The sequence below is a fragment of the Aulonocara stuartgranti genome, assembly GCF_965226115.1.
Source record: "Aulonocara stuartgranti genome assembly, chromosome: 11".
In the NCBI taxonomy this organism is placed as follows: Eukaryota; Metazoa; Chordata; class Actinopteri; order Cichliformes; family Cichlidae; genus Aulonocara; species Aulonocara stuartgranti.
In genome coordinates this window covers 3572320-3592265 of record NC_138947.1, presented here as the reverse complement: position 1 = coordinate 3592265, position 19946 = coordinate 3572320, and the positions used below count along the sequence as shown (strand labels likewise).

The window sequence follows — 19946 nt, the reverse complement described above, 5'->3', positions numbered from 1 at the left end:
GTTTAAGAGTGTCTGCGTCTGCGTATATAGGATGTAAGGGCAACAATTCAGAGATGGTCCTAGTGTTTCAGTGGGATGTTCTCTCCACACTGCAATGTGTTTATTAAACCCACTTCAAATCAAGCTCACTGAGTGTGTTGCAGGTTATTGTTAGATTTTCCACAACAGCAGCACATCAAGAATACTGATACTAAGAAAACTTTGTTCAACTCAGTGACGTTAAAGGACAGAGGCCACACATTTAGGCTATAAGCTGTGCAGTGATTTTCTCCAGCAGTTCATGTATGTTTCCATGAGTCTTTTAATGAGTTTGAACTTAGAACACAGCATGTAGCTTATAATAAAAAGCTTCTAAACGAAACTAAACTAAACTCAGACTGGTTGCTTGCTGTGCAGTTAGAAAAACAGAAACCAGGAACTAAATGCAGACCTGTTACCAGGAGTGGCTCCTTGCATTTGGAAGAAATGAGAATGTGTTTTGGTCTCGATCTGATTCACAATTACAGGCAAACAATCTGAATTTAAAAGAAGAAGAAGAAAAAAAGATAACAGCTGAACTTTTCATGTTTTATTGAACACACCAAGAACTCATTTACAACACAGGCTGGGAACAGTAAAAACTGGAGTTTCTTAAAATTTCAAACCTCATTTAAAAGTAACAACCTCCACCTGACATTCCCTGTTTAAACACTTCTGTAAAAAAGAAAGAAAAGAGTTACTAGTTTTTATTTTGACTTAATAAACTTCAGGTTATTGCACAGCATCTGAGCTCAGGACTATGACTTGTAACAATTATTTTTTTCCTTTGTCAATCATTTTTTACATAACAGGTGGTGGGATCTAATTAAACATAAGATATACATCGCTGCGTCAACACACAGTCATAATTCGTATATTATCAGTCAGTTATTAGTAAGAATGTGTGTAAATCGTTGACATTTCAGTTCAGTTCAGTTCATTTTTATTTCAAACATATACATTCACCAACATTTCATAATATCATTCCATGCAGTTGTTTGAAAAGGAGTAGGCAGAAGTATATACTTATTTAGCTCTACCCCCTTAGGTTTACATCTTAATCATTTCCTCATCATCTAAATTTGAACAACAAAAACTTATACAATGGTTTCAACTTAGAACATGACGTCACAAAAAATATTTTCTCATATTCAACCAATACTATGTTTAGATTTACTCATTTGCAAAGGAAAGCAAACATCACTTTGACTGCTTTCTTGGGTTAATTGCGTTTTCTTCATTCTTATACTTATTTAAAATTTCTTTTTTGAGTTTTATTTTAAACTGGTTTATATCACTACTGACCTTTATTTCTTCTTCTAACTCGTTCCAGAATTTAACTCCCGCTATAGAAATAGACATTCTTTCCAAAGTTGTTCTTACTCTTTGTAATTTTAAATTCCACTTCCCTCTAAAATTATATCTCCCTTCTCTCTCTAAGAACCATTTACTTATTTCGATTGGGAGCATCCCTTTCCTTGCCTTATATATTATTTGCACTGTTTTGAACTTGACCAGATCCTGGAATTTTATAGCTTGCGTCCTAATAAAGAGTGCATTTGTGTGAGCCCTATACCCCTCCTGATTTATCAATCTAATAACCCTTTACTGCATTATGATTATAGTCTGAATATTACTTCTATATGTATTTCCTCAAACCTCTACACAATAACTCATGTACGCTAATAGTAAAGCACAATATAACATATACAATGTTTTCCTATCCAGAAATTGTTTTGCTTTCCCCAAGACAGCAATGCCCCGTGCTAACTCTCCCCTCAGTGATGTGTGATTTCCAACAGACCTTATGATCAATGATCACACCAAGAAATTTTATAGTATTAACTCTTTCTAGATATATATTATCAACACAAATTTCAATGTTAATGTTTTTTCTTATAATTTCCAAATAAAATAAATTTTGTTTTATTTAATGTTAATGACAATTTGTTTCTATCAAACCACTTCTTTAATATCTTTAACTCCTGTGCGATCACATCCAAAACCTGTTGCAATTTCACACCTGAACAAAGTATATTGGTATCATCTGCAAAAATTACTTTAGTATAAAACTTTAGTATCTTTGATACATTACAAATATCATTTATATACATAATAAACATTTTCGGACCCAATACTGATCCTTGAGGTACTCCACATTCAATATCCATCAATTTTCCATGCACAGAGTGAAGATGTTTATGCCACAGGCTGTGCAGCGTCTTCCTCCAGCAGAGGTTTGTAGAGCTCTGGGTCGTCAGTGCTCTAAAAGAGAAAAATAATATTTGTAAAGTGCATGAAGTGTCGACTCCCTCCAGTCACAAACCATGACTGCGCACACTTTGATGACAATTTCATGCAGGGATACAAAAAGGAATCAACATTTAAGGTGACGTTAAAAATAAAGTGCAATTACAATTTATTTTATTGTTATTAAAACAAACTGTGGTAAGCTGTTGTTGTCCACACTAACAGAAAGTTGGGCACAGCTGTTCAAACTTCCTCTGGTCTATTTTTTTATTAGTCCCAACAGCTCTTCTTCCTCATGGCTCTCTCTCTCTCTCTCTGCAGCAGTTCCACCATGAAGCTCTGATTCACACAGTCTCTCCCTAAAATCTGCAGCCTGAACTCTGGACTTGCTGTCCTGGGCCGGTCCACGTGGGAGCCAGTTTCTACAAAGAGTTTGAAGTTCCACAAATATTCTGGACTGACTGAGCTTCATGCCTTAAAGTCATGATGGGCTGTTGTTTTGTTTTATGTTGTCATCCTGCTCTCTGTCTGTACATCAGATATAAACTTTAACTGACTCACTCAAACTGGTAGAGAGCATGAGAACACTGCACAGACTCACTGTTACCTGGTTTCACTGATATTCAGACAAAACAAACAGAATTCCTGCAAGAACACTTCATGTGTTCAGCCAACATCTTCTACTATTTAACATGTTTATCAGAATGTGTTTGAACCATTGTGTTGTCCATTATCTACCTTGTTTTGTCCTTTTTCTTTGTTCCTCAGAGCCTTGATTCCCAGGACAGCAGAGCTTATCACAACACAGAGCTCCAGAACAGACAAGGTGATCATCACAGCACTGATGCTTCTCAGGAGCATCTGATGGGATACAAACAACAGTGCTTCATCTAAAGTCTCAAAATGATATATACTGCAGTATATAAGATAGTATCATATAGTGTATATGTGCCATTTTTCTTTCTGCTCTCCCTAACTTACCACCAGCATTGCTCGGCCCTCCAAGCATTTCTCCTGAAGGAGTTTTTCCTCCAAAGATGGAGACCTTATCGTTTCCCTGCCATACCCGTAACCATTGTAGCCATTGTAACCATTGTAACCATTGTAGCCATTGTAACCATTGTAACCATTGTAGCCATTGTAACCATTGTAGTATTCATAACAGTTCCACCAAGAATCAATGTATCCTAAATTAATGCTGTACAAAGCAATGGCTGTGATGGCAAAAGCAACTCCAGTCAGATTCAGAATCACAGTAAGGATGACCTGAAAAACAAAAATGACCAGTTAATGTACAAGAAAATATCCAAACCATAAATGACACTTAGTGCATTCTTAGACTAAAGTATCATAGCCTCTGTGAGTACGCATGTTTTCATAGTCATGCCTGGATTCTTCATTAATCTAAACGTTGGTTTCTGTCTAGTTGCTGCTTTACGATATGATGGTTGTTATTTTCATGTTAAGTTTGGGTTTCTGTTTTTGGTTTGTTAATGTTATTCTTCACTTCAGATTAATGAAGTATCTGATTCTGTCTGTGAATGGAATTTTGTATTTTTAGTTTTGTGGGGGTTAACTTTGGCTAACTTTAATCTTAGCCAAACCGATCTATTCAGGAACAAACAAAACACTGAAAAAATTCAGTTCAGTTCAATTCAATTCAATTTTATTTATATAGCGCCAAATCACAACAAAAGTCGCCTCAAGGCGCAAAAAACAAACAATAATATTTTTAAGTTATCTAAATGATTTGTATATCATGTTTAGCGAAAGACCATGGGTGGGTTTAAAATGATGTGCCAGGAGTTCGCTGTTCTCGCCGGCTAACCCTAACCCCCGGCTAGCTGTCAAGCTGGTGGTAATATATGTCTTAAAAGTTTAAAACTAAGTGCTATGAATCCTGGGATAGGTTGGGCCACGAAGGATACACCCGACCCATCCTTCAAATCTGGGGAAAAGGAGGACGCATTTGGAGGAGTCTTTGAATTTGGACAGTTTTTGTTGCATCGCTGTAACGTAATCGGCCTACAAATGCAGCCTCTGAAGGATGTGGCCCCTAAATTTGGACACAGCTACTTCTTCTTGTTCTTCTTCTTTGGCATTTAATGGCAGCTGGCATCCTTGTACATACAGTGCTGCCATCTTCTGTTCCAGTCCATTATTACACTCTTAAATCCTACTACTTATTCCTACGTCTTTCAGGATCTTACAAAGTTTCAAACGACGTGCCCACTATTAAATTAGTTGACGTAATCATGACAACTCGACTAATCATGGCAGCCCTAATCTGGATAAATGTTTTTGTCATGTAATTGGATTGCACTTTTTAAGGCCTCTACCCTAAGACCTGGTGTCATGGTCCTGGTTCGGTGACCCAGTGTTTTGAGTTTTGTATCATTATTGAATTTTGATTTTGTCATAGTTTATCTTTTCTAGTCTTTTGGTTCCTCTGTTCTATGGTCTGCTGTATTCCCTAGTCAAGTGCGCATCTGTTATGTTTCCTATTTTACTTTGGAAGTCTGTGTCCAATGTCAGTGTATTTAGTTTCACTTCCCCTGTTCTGTCTTTAGGTTCATGTGTGTCAGCTGTGCTCCCATGTGTGGCCACTTCCCTTGATCATCCCTTATGTGTATTTAGTCTCTGGCTGTATCCCAATTCAGGGTCTGCAGCCTTAAAGGCCGCATTTTAAGGCCAATTACAGCACAGCGACGCGACAAAGGCTGTCCCAATTCGAAGGCTGCTTGAAATGCGGCCCTCAAATGCGTCCTTCATTTCACTGAATTTTAAGGATGTGGCGGTGTAGACTTCGTGGCCCAACATATCCCAGAATGCTTAGCGCGTCGGTGGGTGTGGATAATTTTGCCGGAAAAAAAAACGGCGGAAAAGGGGCGGCCGAAGAGTAAACTTTTAAAAGTAAGTACTGCATATTATGTTACTTATTTATGTGCGAATGTTTAATAACGAAGAACATTAAAACATTACTGCTGGCCACATGTCGGCAAAGTTATGTGACATTAGTGATGTCACATGACATCAAAAAGTCCTTTAGAGATCATATGAAAATGTTTTACAGCTGAAATACTCACCAAACATGGACTTGGATACTTCTCAGACAAAACGCACACAATGCCGAACATGATGAACTAGACAAAAGACAAAATAAATAAATACATAAATAAAAAGTTCATGTCCATCTTAAGAACAGGAGAGAAGTTTCTTCAGTTCCGGAACTGAAGAAACTTCTCGGATGAGAGGTGAAACGTCTTCAAGCAACCTAAAGAAGTCCAGATGCTTTTCTTTCCAAGTTGTAAATAAAACCTTTCATCATGAGAGAACAATTGTATAGTTTGTTTGTGTAAACTGCTATTTTGAACTATAGCTAATTTTTTAATGTAACCTAGCAAAACTATGAATCGGTGTTTGTAAATGTGCACTGGTGTCATCACATGTAGATATTACTTGGACATAACTTGGCATTTAACCTTTCTGTCACATATTTAACACTGTGGAAAGATATGTTTGAACCCCAAAATGATCTTCTCTTAAAGCTTTCCAAGTCTATTCAATGCCTAAAAGTAACCAATGAGTGAGCAAATAAAGAGGTTCAAAAATCATCCTAGCTGGAACTTGAAGATCAATCTAAGAGTTTCGATCATCCACAAACAGAGTACTGACACTTTTTTTTTTGTCTTCAGATTTTTTTTTTTATATATACATATACCCATGATTATTTACTTACCAATGCACCCAACCAAAATGGAAAGCCTAAGTAGTTTAAGTAAAAGGAGGTCCAAGTGCTATAGAGTATAGATCCCAATCCAATGTTGAGAAGCCCGATCATTATCTGCAGAGTCTGCGAAAAATGAAGTACAGTATGAACAGTGAACATTGTGCAGTTTAAGAAAAAACTACAAATTAAAAAATAGGCATAATATAAAATGTGATGTGTAGATGGTTGTAGCTCACCCCCAGCACTGTCTGAGAAGCTCTGTTGAGACTTCTCAGGCGCTGAGACACAGTGCAGCACACTGGACTGTAGCAAAGGTTCTTGAAGATCTGGCACAGAGGAGGCCAAGGACTTTGGGGGTCAGTGGTCAGAGTGAGTACAGTGACCCCATCAGCCTTGGACACAGTCACTGACATCCTGTCTTGAGATCCTGGAGACTGAGAGACAAGAAAAAGCTGAAATAAGAATCAGATTAAAGTCTTAGTGGAAAAACAATTTGACCCAAACACCTCACTTCCCTTCACTTAACTTCACTTTCCACCAAAGGAGCTTTAAACAGAATTTTAAAAGTAATCTTTAATTAATTAAACCGACTTGATGCTGGGAGGCTGTCACATCACTGGACGCTCTCAAGTTGGCTTTAACAGGTGACACTGGTTCTTCATATGGATAACACTGTGCTGATACTAGTTTACAAGAATGTTTTACATATATAGGCAACCTCCAGGTGCTGAAAATGGAATCCCGCAGTGATGTGCCCAGTCACTTTACTGTGTCAGCTACAACAGCAGGTCACATGTCATAAACTTCTATGTTAAAATTTTCACTTCACAGCAGAAAAAAGTTTGTCGTGTGCTACAAAAATGGGTTTGGTCTCTATAGATAATTTCTGGCATAATAATGACAATCAGATTCATAGTAAAAGTGTGATGGTCCGTAGTCGGGTGACTTGGTTTTTGTTTATTCAATGTTCTCAGTTTATGTGGGATTTTCATGATTAGTTTTTTTTTTTTGTATTTATTTTTCCTTATTTATTCTTTAGCACCGCTGTGATTTTCCAGCCTTTAGGTTTTGTCTCTGTGCCTCCCTTGTGTTCCTTGTGTTGTGTCTTGTGGTCCTGGTTCATGTTCATTTTATTTCCTGTTTTACTTTGACAGTCCCATGTCCAATGTCAGTGTGTCTAGAGGGGTGTCCAAATTCATGGGCTGCATCCTCCTGAGGACCCGTCCTTCGCGGTCTTCGTGGGCCGGGTCCTCAGAAAGTCGGGTAGGCCGGAAGTAAACGGCTGTGAAATTGGACCGTCTAGCCTTCAGATTTACGTCACCGCTGTCTCGGTGGAGTTTAATAAACTCGGCCGTCTGCTCCTTGCTATCTAAAATATAACAGGACACTGGTGTAAATTCCCGACCATCTCACACTTCTGTTTAATCAGTTTTCTGTTTGACGTTTAGTCAGCTGTGTGAAAACCAAGGAGGAGGGGGATTAATAAAGTTTTATTTTATCTAATCTAATAACCTTAATCTCAGCCAAACCGATTTACTCACGAACAAATAAAACACTGAAAAAAGCCAAAAAATTACATTTTTAGGTTGTCTAAGTGACTTATATATTATGTTTAACCTGAGTAGCGAAAGACTGCGGTGATGTGAAAATGATGTGCCGGGAGTTGTGCCGTTCTCGGCGGCTCTAGTGACCCTCGAGCTCCCGACTAGCTATCGAGCTGGTGGGTAACAGATGTCTCCGAAAACGTCGAAGCACTTGTGCAAATATGTGATGTCTTGATAAATCGAGCAGATATTTGAAGTTCACACAGCTACATCCTCGCCTGAAAATATGTTAAACGTTTACTCTTTCTGGGTCACAAAATAATAAGAGTAATATTAAAACTTAGTAGTGGCCATTCTTGAAAACTGCAATTGGCTAGTTTTGTTTCCCCTTGTCTTGTTATGTCTAATTAATCCCAGATGTGCTTCCTTCTGGTTCCCCATTCCCTCATTATTCCCTTGTATATTTAAACCCTGTGTTTTCCTTTGCCTTTTGTCCTGTTGTACCTCCTTGTGTGTGCAAGTCTCTCCGTGTTTCCGGTTTCAGTCCTATGTTTCTAGTTTCCTGGAGATTTAATTTTAGTTTCCAGTGTTCTGTTCTTATTTATTCTCAAGGTTTTTTGGTTTGTTTTTCTGCGAGTTTATTTTTATGAAGGAGTTTCCCCACCAATAAACCTGCCGACCTAAGTTACTTTTTCGTGTTTGAGTCATGAGTTTGAGTCCACTTCCTGCCTCTGCCTCACATAAAGTTGTCATGATTATTTATTTAATCATTCATTTTTGCTGAATTGTTTCTCCTTGCTCCTTCAGTTTTTAAATTAAAATCTCTTTCTCTCTCTCTCTCTCTCAATAATTTTCACCACATTTATATCAGCAAAGCTAGATAATAGAAACTTTCTATTTAATGTAACACATTTTAAAAACTCCAGTGAAGTCAGCACCATCCCCCAGCTTTATTTACTGCACGCTCTTGTTCAGGAACAAGGAAGTAATGTTAAAATTGGCCAGTTGCCTCTTTTGTGTTGTTTTACATCCATAACCTGGAACACCTGTACCAATGGATAAATATATGTACTATATTTTATATTAATGATTAGACTAATATTAACTTTAGAAGTTGTATTTTTGTTACCCAGAAATCATAAAATTAGTTTCAACCTGTCTTTTCTGATGTTGTTTAAACTTACAACATGGAGATCGATGAAAAACGATTAGCTTAATCAACAATTTTTTACATAAAGACACAACTCTTAATTAGTCTGAATTACAAGCTGAATATTACCGCGGAAGCACCCGCTGCTAGTCAGACCGTACACGTGTTCTTGGGCAGTTGAAAAATAATCCACAAAGTCCGCTAGTTGAAAACAAGCATGCAAACATTTATTTCCAAAGTCTGGAATTCACCGTTATCACCCTGAATGTCCCTGTACACTCCCAAACACGGTGAGAAAACTGACTCCGAAGCAGTTTAACCCTCCATTACTACACTCCACAATGCCGTCGCCCTGTGCGCAATTAACATGTATTAACAGAACCATATGTAAAAAATTAAATAAGGCAAGAAAACACTACTTAACGGTAAATATTACACTAAACCGAATTGTAAAGTAAAAACTGAAAATCAGCATTATCTTACACTTTATCCTCATCCAAAATAATTCAAGTCAAAATATTACCAAATACACATTCTGCGAAATGCGAGTAAAGTAAGACAAAATTTGGACTTTTATCTTTTACTGAATCAAACATGACTACAAGACTTACCTGTTAGTGAAGAACAAAAACTTAAACAACTGCCTATGAAAAATAAACGAGTCTGATCGAGTAAGCGGTACACTGGAAAGAGGAAACCAGGAACTGGGCAACACCGCTACCAATAGCACCTCCTCTTTATGCTCTCCGTATATTTAAAAAAAAAAAAAAAAAAAAGATGTATAAGATTAAACCTGCAGAAAAGGTAGCGGTGACATCGGAGGAGCCACAAGTTTACGTCAGTTCATTTCAAGAATCAAATATGTTCAGCAAAGATGCCAAACTTAAACTTCAGACATTCACCAAATAACAAACTTGACTAGTTTAAAACTGTAATTTTATGGTAAAGATTTTATAACAATTAATTAATTAGGGCAATCAGTCAAACATGACTAAAAGAATCACCTGTTAACAAACTTGGTGTGTTTGCTGCACAGTTTGGAAAAAAAATAAACCAGGAAAGAAATACGACTGCGCTCTATGGTTGTCACAGCAACACTCTTACTGTACCTTTATTGTACAATTATAAGTAAAAGCTTATGAGCCGTGTCCACTTCTCCACAGACAACACAAACAAATCTTTTGATGTTGATTTGATTTACGTTCATACACAAACACAATCTGACTCAAATAATGAAACATTTGTATTTTTAATGCTTTCTTGAACACGCCACGTTGTTTCTCTTTGTTCAGCCCAGGCTGGTCAAAGTAAAGGAACTCTTTGACTCTGCACTTCCAGATATCAACTATTCATTAGATACCCAGCAGATATCTTTTAAAGTTTTCTATAAAGTTCACTGGAAAAAAAATCCAAGCATTAATGAATTATGTAAGAGTTACAGATGATTGCAGTTGAAGTGCTGGAGGCTGTACAGTCAGAATGTAAGAATGTAAATCGCTGATATTTCAGTACACAGAGTCAAGACGTTTATGCCACAGGCTGTGCAGTGACTTCCTCCAGCAGTGCTTTGCAGAAAAGATACTGAAAAACTTCCAAACCACAACCAGCATCCTTTGTCTTCATTGATGTTTTCATTATGAATGTCCGCTGATATTGAGCTCTATCTTCATCTTTAAGTCAAGTCAAGTGTTTTTATCGTCACTGCAGCCATGTAAAGTGATACAGTACGTTGTGAAACAAAACAACGCTCCTCCAAGACCACGGTGCTACAAATCACATATAACAGACAGTCAACACGGGACTACATAAAGTGTAATGTGCAAAAATTGCCAAAAATAAAACAATCAGTTCCTTTCCTGTGCTGGTCCACATGAGGGCAGGTCCCAGCAAGTTTGAAGTTTTTTCACTTCACCTAACTGAGTGCTACTCATGCTGTAATATGGATTACTTGTAATATGGATTACTTGATGTGCTGGACAGCTGACCACAACTCGGCTGTTGTCATGGCTGGGTAGCCAGTGTGTTGAAGTGTGGACTAAGAAGCAGACACACGAGAGGCAGGACTGAACTTGACAAAAAGTGAGCCTTTATTGTGGCCAAAAAAATACATAAAATAAACGAAAACACAAACAGGACGAGAACTAAGAAAACCCTAAACACTGAGAAACTAAAACAATGAAACCTGGAAATATCTGAAAACATGAACCATGGAGACAGAGGGGAGGTTAGCAGATGAACCCAAAAAAAGAGGAAAACAAACTGGAGCACAAGAATCCATTAAAAACAAAGTTCTGGACAGCTGGGAGAGCAGTTCAGCCTCCGGACCTGCTCCGCCGCTGCTGCGGTCGCTCCCCTTAACTCTCTCCGTGTGCCTTCAACCTCCAACCTCATTACAATTGTGACAAGAGAACAGTGCTCCCTGGTGGACAAATTGTGTCACAGCAACAGTGTCGCAAAGGTTTGATCTCACATTCTCAGGCAAACATTGTTGTGTGTTTATGTCTTTACTGAACGGGTCGAGTAATTGATTACAATAAAAAGTAACTAAGTCTAAGTTCGTCAGTAACAGAGTAAATATACACAGTGCTATAATTCAGATATTCTACACCATGACACCTAAAAATGTTAGTAACGGTAATCTTCAGACATGTTCCTGTTTTCACACAAAAAGCTTAATGTTGAAGTTTAATATAAAATTCTCTAAAAATAAAATTTCAAAAATACAAGCAAAATGAATTATATAACAGTTACAGGGGACTTCTTTAAAAAAATTAAATATGATTATTTTTAGGAACATTTAGAAAACTCTCAGAAGTTGGAGGCCGTACAGTCACAATTTTTGTTGATCGCTGATGTGACATTACACAGAGTCAAGATGTTCAGACCACAGGCAGCGCAGATACTTCTATCAGCACTGGTCTGTGGAGCTCTGGGTCATCAGTGCTCTAAAAGAGAAAAATAATGTGGGCTAAGTTCCTGACAAGGTGCTGACACACTCAAATCTCAAAGAGCAGTGACCACACAGACTTCATGTAGAGATACACACGTCACTGTTTGTTGTCCACTGTCCATATTCATTCAAAACTCAGTGAACTAGGCAAGGCAAGGCAAGTTTATTTGTATAGCACAATTAAACAACAAGGTGATTCAAAGTGCTTTACAGAGACATTAGAAACAAAAACAAAAATGAGATACAAAATCATGTTGAGTATGACCTAAAATACAAGACTTGTGTCACTTTATGCACAACAAAATATGCATTTAACACTCAGACAACTTAAAAAGCCAACAAATGCTTCAACTTTAACAGTTTGTCTCCACAGTGGAAGTCACTGTGTGACTCCTGTTCACTGGAGGAAATTTCTTCAACGCTGTTCAACACAATGTGGGTGCATATTTGGAGATATCTACTGCTACATGTATCATGTAGAAAAGATGATGGTGTAATATTTGCACCATCATTTTAGCCACAGGTCCCTTAAGGTCCTGTAAGTTGTGAGGTGCGGCTTCCATAGATCGGAATTGTTTGGCCAGCAAATCCCACAGACGCTCGACTGGATTGAGATCTGGGGAATTTGGAGACCAAGCCAACACCTCAAACTCATTTGTGCTCCCCAAACCATCCCTCAACCATTTTTCCTTTGTGGCAGGGTGCTTTATTCTGCTGAAAGTGGCCACAACCACCAGGGAGCACCATCTCCATGAAAGCATGTACATGGTCTGAAAGAATGCTTAGTTAAGTGGTCTGTGTCAAAGTATCATCCACATGCATGGCAAGACCCAACACAGAACAATGGCCAAAGCATCACACTGCATCCCCAGCATTGCTTTCTTCCCATAGTGAATCCTGGTGCTACGCGTTCCCCAGGTAAGCACACACACCCAGCCATCCATGTGATGTAAAAAAAAAGAAAAAAGATTCATCATACCAGACCACCTGTGCAGCCATGCAGCTCCATATGCAACAAACAGTGATGCACTGTGCATTCTGACACCTTTCTGTCACCTTTTGTAAACACAAATGTTATGCTTGCTCAGTATATGTATATATAATAAAGCTGAATTACTCACCCCAGTTGGGTGCTTATCAAACAAGAGGGCTTTGATGCCAAGCACAATGAACTAGAAACACACACACACAAAAATCAATATTTAATCAAGTTACATACTTCCGTTTAAATACTCTATACAAGTAATTCCTTTATTTTTCACTGAGTAAACAGCAACTTGCGCACCAACATGGCCCCCAGGAGGTACCGATGGAGGCAGATGGTGAACCTCAACTGCTGCCCTAATTGTGTGTGATTAAGTGTGTGTATAGTAAAATGATATGAATTTTAACTAGTTGATAACACTATGTAAATGCATTATCTTCCATGTTCTCATTATCCACTTGTCTCTAATGTTGCCTGAGAACTAAAAGATTTAGCTCAGTTAAAGGTGATTGACTCTGATTCGCATGTGAAAGAAAACACTGGCCAGGTAGGTTGACCTTTGTTTGATAAAGCGACATCTAAATGATTTTAATGACATCTGAAACTGCAAACTGAACCTAGACATGGAGAGTGATTTGTACAACTGGCTGTAAATTCTAAAAAGTTATTACAATACATTTTTACAGCCCTTGAGTTAAAATTGAATGTCTACACTTCACTGATTACAGAGGCAACATTACTGATTTTGTGCCTGTCCACATTCTTATGGTCCTCACTTTATGTTGTCAGTACTATGTTCCTGCATGAGAGGAGGAGTCAGATGTGATTTAACAAAACAGCCCCAAAAAGCTGTAGGGGTCTGGGAAGGAAATGCTGTTTGGTTTGATGGTCACACAAAGTTTCTGAAATAAATAAAACACTAATTAAACATTAGCTTTCTTACCATTGCTCCTGACCAATATGGGAAGCTAGAGAAACCAAGATAGTTTAGACTAGTACATGAAAAGATAACGCCGAGTCCAATACTGAGCAGCCCAATCCTAACCTGCAGAACCTGTGAAACAGGAAGTAAGATAACTGTTTATTGTCATTGAACAGTCATACATGGCATAATAGTACAATGAGCACTACTATTAGTAAACGTACAGAATGAACAGCAAACATAAGCATACTTCTTATGGCATGTTATTTTCTTATGTTTCCATGCTGTTTGTTAAGGTGGACCTATTACTTCCATCTTTGTTGGGACACCACTAGGGTAGCGTTGCAGGAGTCATGGTTCAGGCTAAAAAATGTTTATCTTATTGGCCTTTATTCAGTCCTTTGGTTAATCTGCTGTATAAAACAAACCATTTTAGCTCCCTTTAAGCTAGAATAAAGACCTGCAGGTGACTGCAGTTTCTGTGCTTACAGCCAGTATGTATGAAATGACCATATAAGTGATATCTATTAGAGACCAAAAGTAAAACAAAAAAGCGTAACATTAAATCACTCAAAGTTTTAAAAGTAAAAAATTTTACACAATAATTTGACTGTTTGAGGTTTTCTCACCCCCGACACTGTCTCAGAAGCTCTCTGGGCCCCCTCAGGTAAAGAGGGTCATTAGGAGGTACTTACAGAGGTAGAGTACGATGCTGAACCCCAAAAATTCCCTACTGTATCAAAAGTTTGTATTTTTGTGTGTCATTGTTAAAGGACTGTATGTTTATGGTAAAAGTGCTTCTGAAATTCTTTTTAATAATATCCCCAATTAAGTGTTAGCTTGCTTACTAATGATCCTGACCAAAATGTGAAGCCTGTGCAACCAATTTGCCACAAAAACCCTGATTCGGCACATGAGTGGATAACTCCAAGTCCAATACTGAGAAGCCCAACCATAATCTGCAGAGGGAGCACTAAATGAACAACAAACAGTACTTTATTCTACACCTCGTTCTCCTATGCTTTTAAAGAAGAGCGATTAAGCTCACTTCCAACTTCTTTTTAGTTTGGGGACTCTGCAAAGTAAGTTCATTTATCTTATGAACCTTTGTGCAGCCCCTCAGTTTATTCAGGCAGAAAATCTACAAATTTGCACTTTGAGCTGGTGTAAAGATTTAAACAGTAGGTGTGTGGGGCTTATATATATATATATATATGTGTGTGTGTGTATGTGTGTGTGTGTGTGTGTGTGTGTGTGTGTGTGTGTGTGTGTGTGTATGTATTTTTGCACTTTTGATCTTTGTATATACAATAGTTTGCTTGGACACAGCGGAGAACAATGGCCTGTAGCAAGGGCTCTTGAGGATCTGGAACAGAGGATGGCAGGGACTTTGGGAGTTGGAGGTGAAAGTAAACATAGTGATCCCAGCAGCTTTGGGCGCAGACATCTTGCATAGAGATCCTGGAGACTGAAACTGAAAGACAGTGATAATCATTTGAATTTGAAAGTCAGCACAGCACAAACTTTAACTTTCTGTCCTTTCCTGTTTTACTCTGATCATCTTGTGTCCTGTGTTCAGTGTTTTGAGGTTTGCTTCCCCTTTGTCTCATTATGTCTGTGCTCTCCTCCTGTGTCTCATTCCCTCGTCATCCCTCTGTGTATTTAAGCCCCGTGTCTTCGTCTGTTTATCGCTGATCCATCTGCTTATTACCAACTGCATGTCCCATGTCTCAGGTTTTTATTTTCTTTGTTGTTGTTTTTTCAGGTTTCTCCCAGTTTAGGTTTGGCTTGTTTGGTCTCTGTCCCCTTTTGCTTTTGTTTGTATTCTGCTCTGCCGTAATAAAGGCTCACTCTCAGTTCCAGTCCATCTTCAGTGCATGCTGCAATCTGCTCTCCATGCCTCTGCCACAGCAGACGTGACAACTTTTGGCAATAAAGTGTAGATTTTGATTCGCTGCGTCACTTTACAAACAAAAATCTACTAAATTAGAATTAAGATTTTCAGTTATTGGTCAAAGTGCAGACTCCTTTAGATATAAAGAACAACAAGAAGGGATGTGTGTAATTTAGATTGCCTGCTATTTAATTGATTTGCATTGTAACCCAAAGTAAATATGAACACTTAGCTGTTAAAGTAGAAACAAAACAGAAACACAGTGAGGAAGGAGCTTAACAGGCCAAACCTGTTACCTGAAGTTTCCTCCTCTGTGGGAGTCATACAGAAACTTTATCAAGTTCAACTGAACATTCAGCTAAACACAAAGAAAAATAAACATAATAAATATCATGGCATAATGCATTTAGTCTTTATTTTTTACTAGTTTTTATTCGTTTTACAATACTTTTAATTATAAAATGGGCATATTTGGTGTGAGATTAGATGACAGCTTAGAGGCTAAAGTGCAAGATTCCTTTTGACAACTATCAGTATTTGAAAACTATAATCTCCGTATTAAATGTCACATAATAACTTTAAAAATATTTTAGTGCCCCATTAAATTTAGGATGCTGAAAAGAAAAACAGCAGCGCTCTCTGGTGGAAAGAAATATTACAGTTTTATTCAACTCAAAAAAAGTTGAATACATTGATTGATTGATTGATATTGATTATTCTTAAATGTGTTTGAACTCAGTCTGATTAAACTCACAACACTCTGTTATTGTTGAACTTTTCAGGCTGATACCTTGAATTTATGCAGCAACATCCTCTGCCAGATATTTCCTGTTAATTATGAGAGTTGCACAATGAAAATACATGTTGGGCCATTGTTTTATAAAAAAAAGATGGTTCACCTCATCAGTATTTTCATTCTGTCTCGATTGAAGATCTCGCTTCAGGTTATGCTACAGAATCTCAGCTGGGTTGTGGTAACCTGGGTAAAACTAGGACCATGTCAGGGACACAGCAATGACAGTGTCTACTTTCTACCTCGTTTCTTCTCTGCTGGAGAGCTTTGATTTCCAAAAATTAAGAGCTTACGGTAACACCCGTCACCAGATCTGAATCAGACACTCAATCTGTTCTATGCATGTGTATAAAACGACCTTCTCTTGTTCTTTTATTTCACACTGATATGAAGGACAGCGTGACCTGCACTCAGGCAGGAGTGGAGTGAACTCTGCTCAGTTGCTGATCAGAACCTAAATAAAATATCTCTGAGAAATTTAAAGCAGATTTGAGCATTTAGGTAGAATTTTTCTTTGGTTTTATTAGCTGTGATAAATGTAACTGTTTCCGTTTCCTAGACGATGTTTATAAGGTTTTGTTATTTTTGTGAACGTCTATAATAAAATAAAAGACTACATTAGTTTCCCTTTCGTATATGAAGATAACTTTGCATGAAGTTTCATGAAGAACTCCCCCCCCCCCCCCCCCCCCCCCCAAAGTAAAAATTACAATTAAAATGTTCAAAAAAAAAAAGAAAAAAATTATGAAACTAATTTATGTAATGGATATATGTTGTACAGTTGATTGAAAAACTCACACTGAACACTTTAGTAATTTTTTTGTTTAATTTCCAATTATCAAAATAATTTGCAACTTTAATTCAAGCTTTTCCTTTTCCTCATCTTGTTCCTTTCTTTCACTCAAACACTAAATTAAAAGTAAAATATGTCATTTACGTCTGCTTAAGCTGCTTAAGCTGACCCAAGAGGGTCATTAGGAGGTACTTACAGAGGTAGAGTACGATGCTGAACCCAAAAAATTCCCTACTGTATCAAAAGTTTGTATTTTTGTGTGTCATTGTTAAAGGACTGTATGTTTATGGTAAAAGTGCTTCTGAAATTCTTTTTAATAATATCCCCAATTAAGTGTTAGCTTGCTTACTAATGATCCTGACCAAAATGTGAAGCCTGTGCAACCAATTTGCCACAAAAACCCTGATTCGGCACATGAGTGGATAACTCCAAGTCCAATACTGAGAAGCCCAACCATAATCTGCAGAGGGAGCACTAAATGAACAACAAACAGTACTTTATTCTACACCTCGTTCTCCTATGCTTTTAAAGAAGAGCGATTAAGCTCACTTCCAACTTCTTTTTAGTTTGGGGACTCTGCAAAGTAAGTTCATTTATCTTATGAACCTTTGTGCAGCCCCTCAGTTTATTCAGGCAGAAAATCTACAAATTAGCACTTTGAGCTGGTGTAAAGATTTAAACAGTAGGTGTGTGGGGCTTATATATATATATATATATGTGTGTGTGTATGTGTGTGTGTGTGTGTGTGTGTGTGTGTGTGTGTGTGTGTGTGTGTGTGTGTGTGTGTGTGTGTGTGTGTGTGTGTGTGTGTATGTATTTTTGCACTTTTGATCCTTGTATATACAATAGTTTGCAGATACCTTTACTGATTTTTGAACTATGCACTTTTCTTTACATTTATAGTGTTGCTTTTACCTACTATAAAAATCAGATTAAACCATATTCAACTGTCACTGAGATGAAACAGCCTGAAACAGGCTTCACTGAAAAACAGGCAACAAAATAAGATTGATTGATTTATTGATTTCACTTTCATCAAAGTTAACATCAGAGGTTGTTGTGCTGTTCAGGAAACACTGCCTTACAGTGAAGAATGACAGAAATGTCATAGGAACAATTTCATAGTAATGCATGTCATTTTAGCTCTCGATCTTTTGATTAGGAGTTAAAGCTACTTAACCTCTACCACCAGTTCAAATTGATAACAGTTTGAATGAGGTCAAAGCCAGGGAAGTCCATGGCAATAATCCCAAAGCATGGTCTGGGATGATTGGGATAAAACTGCCTGAGGTACTGATTGAGCCATGGGTTCACCTTTTCTGCCACTCTTTTTGGGGTCAGAAACATTCCTAGGAAAGTCCCAAAGCCAGTGCCACTTGTGTAAGTCAAAACAACGTTATCACCCCCACAAGCCTCAGTGGCTTGGGCCAGCTGTTTGATTAGTTTGTTGTCCTCTTCTTTAACTCTGCTAACCTTGTTGCTGCTATTCTCATCCGTCTCTGTGAGGGGAATTCCTAGTGTGAAGGTGCTTTTCTGCAAAAAGACCAATTTCCCCCTCACCTGGCCTATATTCGGCATGCCAGAGGTCACCCACACGTGCTGGTCATTGCTAATCAGATTCTGCACCATTTCATTTACCTTATTCTTGTTCAAAATCGCTGGCACCACTCTAATGAGCACAGCCTCACTGTTAAACTCAGACAAGAAAGCTTTAACAGTGTCCAGAACATCTCTGAATGTGCTGCGCTCATATATCACCCCATGCATGACGTAGAGGGTGCCTTCCAGTTCCAACACTTTGAGATCCAGGAAACGAATCCCAGCTCTGAGCTGGTCACTCAGAGACAGGACCTGGTATTCTGACTCAGGGCCTCCATGCCGAGCCATGCTGCTGTGACTGCCGGGGATGGTGATAAGAGACAGGGGGCGGAAATCCTCAATGCCAGCCATCCACGGAATATTGTAGGACGCCGGAAGTATGAGGTTTTTATTATCATTGAAGAAAGGATTGTTGCCATGGCATGAAACCCTGAAGATTTTGAAGATTTGTTGAAGTTACAATAAAGCCAATGCAAGTTAAAAATAATGTATTCCTGTTTTTATGATACATATGATACCTACATGGCAGACAGAAGAACACAATGAAAAAGAAGACGCTTGTCACCAGCACTCATCTTGAAGAAATGTGAGCCAACTGGAAAATTGCAGAAAATACAAGAATAAGTTATGCATTTTTTATGTTAACATCCCATTTTTTAAATAAAAAATACCTATGCAACCAAATTAATTGTGCAAGATAACTGAAAGATTTCAGTTATGTTACAGGTTTCAACTGTACCTTGTAGCCAGGGAAATTTCACAGCCAACATCCAGAGCAGCAAAAACCTGAGACTTATATGGTTCAGTTATCAGAAAAATTCTAGGTGTATGCCACAGATTGACTGATCTCGATAGGTCTTTAAATGTTTGTTCAGATTGTGATGTTTGAGAAGGTGTTCCCTAAAATCCAAGCAGTCATCTGAACAGATTGTTCTCTTCATAAAAACAGGGTTAAAACTGATAAGATTACAGGGCATTTTAGTGCAGATTGAGGATTTGAGTAACTCCAGTGAAGGTAGTGTTTGCAAAGTTTAATCAAAAGCGATACCAAGTCTGTTGTTCAGAGAGGGAGGTGGCTGATGACTAAACTTATCACTGACTGGGTGTAGCGCTGTTGACCGAGCTTACTGAGCAGATCTGTTGATAATCATCACCCACGCTTTGAAAATATAGAACTATTTACTGACCTTTTGCACTGTAAGTGAGTCCCTCTATATGGTCTCAGCTGCTTGAATGATCTTTAAATAGATATCTGGCAGTTCAAAGCATGTTGTTTTAAAGACATGTTTATTCAGTACGATTGAATGACTAAAATCAG

At 38.0% G+C, this 19946-nt stretch overlaps 2 protein-coding genes across 4 annotated transcripts; both read right to left on the bottom strand.

The window, feature by feature from the left end:
* Nucleotides 1-553: 553 nt before the first annotated feature.
* Nucleotides 554-9420, bottom strand: LOC309716833 (uncharacterized protein). 3 transcript variants are annotated; one of them, XM_082550890.1, is made up of 8 exons: nt 9304-9411; nt 6590-7367; nt 6235-6432; nt 6008-6121; nt 5355-5411; nt 3250-3534; nt 3007-3129; nt 554-2283 (listed from the first exon to the last, which is right to left on the bottom strand). In XM_082550890.1, exons 3-8 carry the CDS (start codon nt 6409-6411, stop codon nt 2218-2220), a joined length of 822 nt encoding a protein of 273 aa, XP_082407016.1. In that variant the 5' UTR covers nt 6412-6432; nt 6590-7367; nt 9304-9411; the 3' UTR covers nt 554-2217. The 3 variants fall into 3 exon arrangements, with proteins under 3 accessions (XP_082407016.1, XP_082407015.1, XP_082407017.1); XM_082550889.1 differs by lacking the exon at nt 6590-7367 and having other exon boundaries at nt 9304-9420; XM_082550891.1 differs by lacking the exon at nt 6590-7367 and having other exon boundaries at nt 6235-6450; nt 9304-9400.
* Nucleotides 9421-18084: 8664 nt separating this feature from the next.
* Nucleotides 18085-19207, bottom strand: LOC309717733 (1-phosphatidylinositol phosphodiesterase-like). Its single transcript, XM_082552515.1, has 2 exons — nt 19151-19207; nt 18085-19058 (listed from the first exon to the last, which is right to left on the bottom strand). Exons 1-2 carry the CDS (start codon nt 19201-19203, stop codon nt 18212-18214), a joined length of 900 nt encoding a protein of 299 aa, XP_082408641.1. The 5' UTR covers nt 19204-19207; the 3' UTR covers nt 18085-18211.
* Nucleotides 19208-19946: the final 739 nt, after the last annotated feature.

What these genes read in the sequence shown, in the direction of transcription:
- LOC309716833 (XM_082550889.1), bottom strand. Translation starts at nt 6,411, where the DNA reads ATGTCAGTGACTGTGTCCAAGGCTGATGGGGTCACTGTACTCACTCTG. An exon ending in CATTTTGGTTGGGTGCATTG is followed by an intron (nt 5,412 to 6,007) that starts GTAAGTAAATAA and finishes TCTTTTGTCTAG; the next exon opens with TTCATCATGTTCGGCATTGT. An exon ending in AGTATCCAAGTCCATGTTTG is followed by an intron (nt 3,535 to 5,354) that starts GTGAGTATTTCA and finishes TTTGTTTTTCAG; the next exon opens with GTCATCCTTACTGTGATTCT.
- LOC309717733 (XM_082552515.1), bottom strand. Translation starts at nt 19,203, where the DNA reads ATGAGTGCTGGTGACAAGCGTCTTCTTTTTCATTGTGTTCTTCTGTCT. An exon ending in TGTGTTCTTCTGTCTGCCAT is followed by an intron (nt 19,059 to 19,150) that starts GTAGGTATCATA and finishes CAAAATCTTCAG; the next exon opens with GGTTTCATGCCATGGCAACA.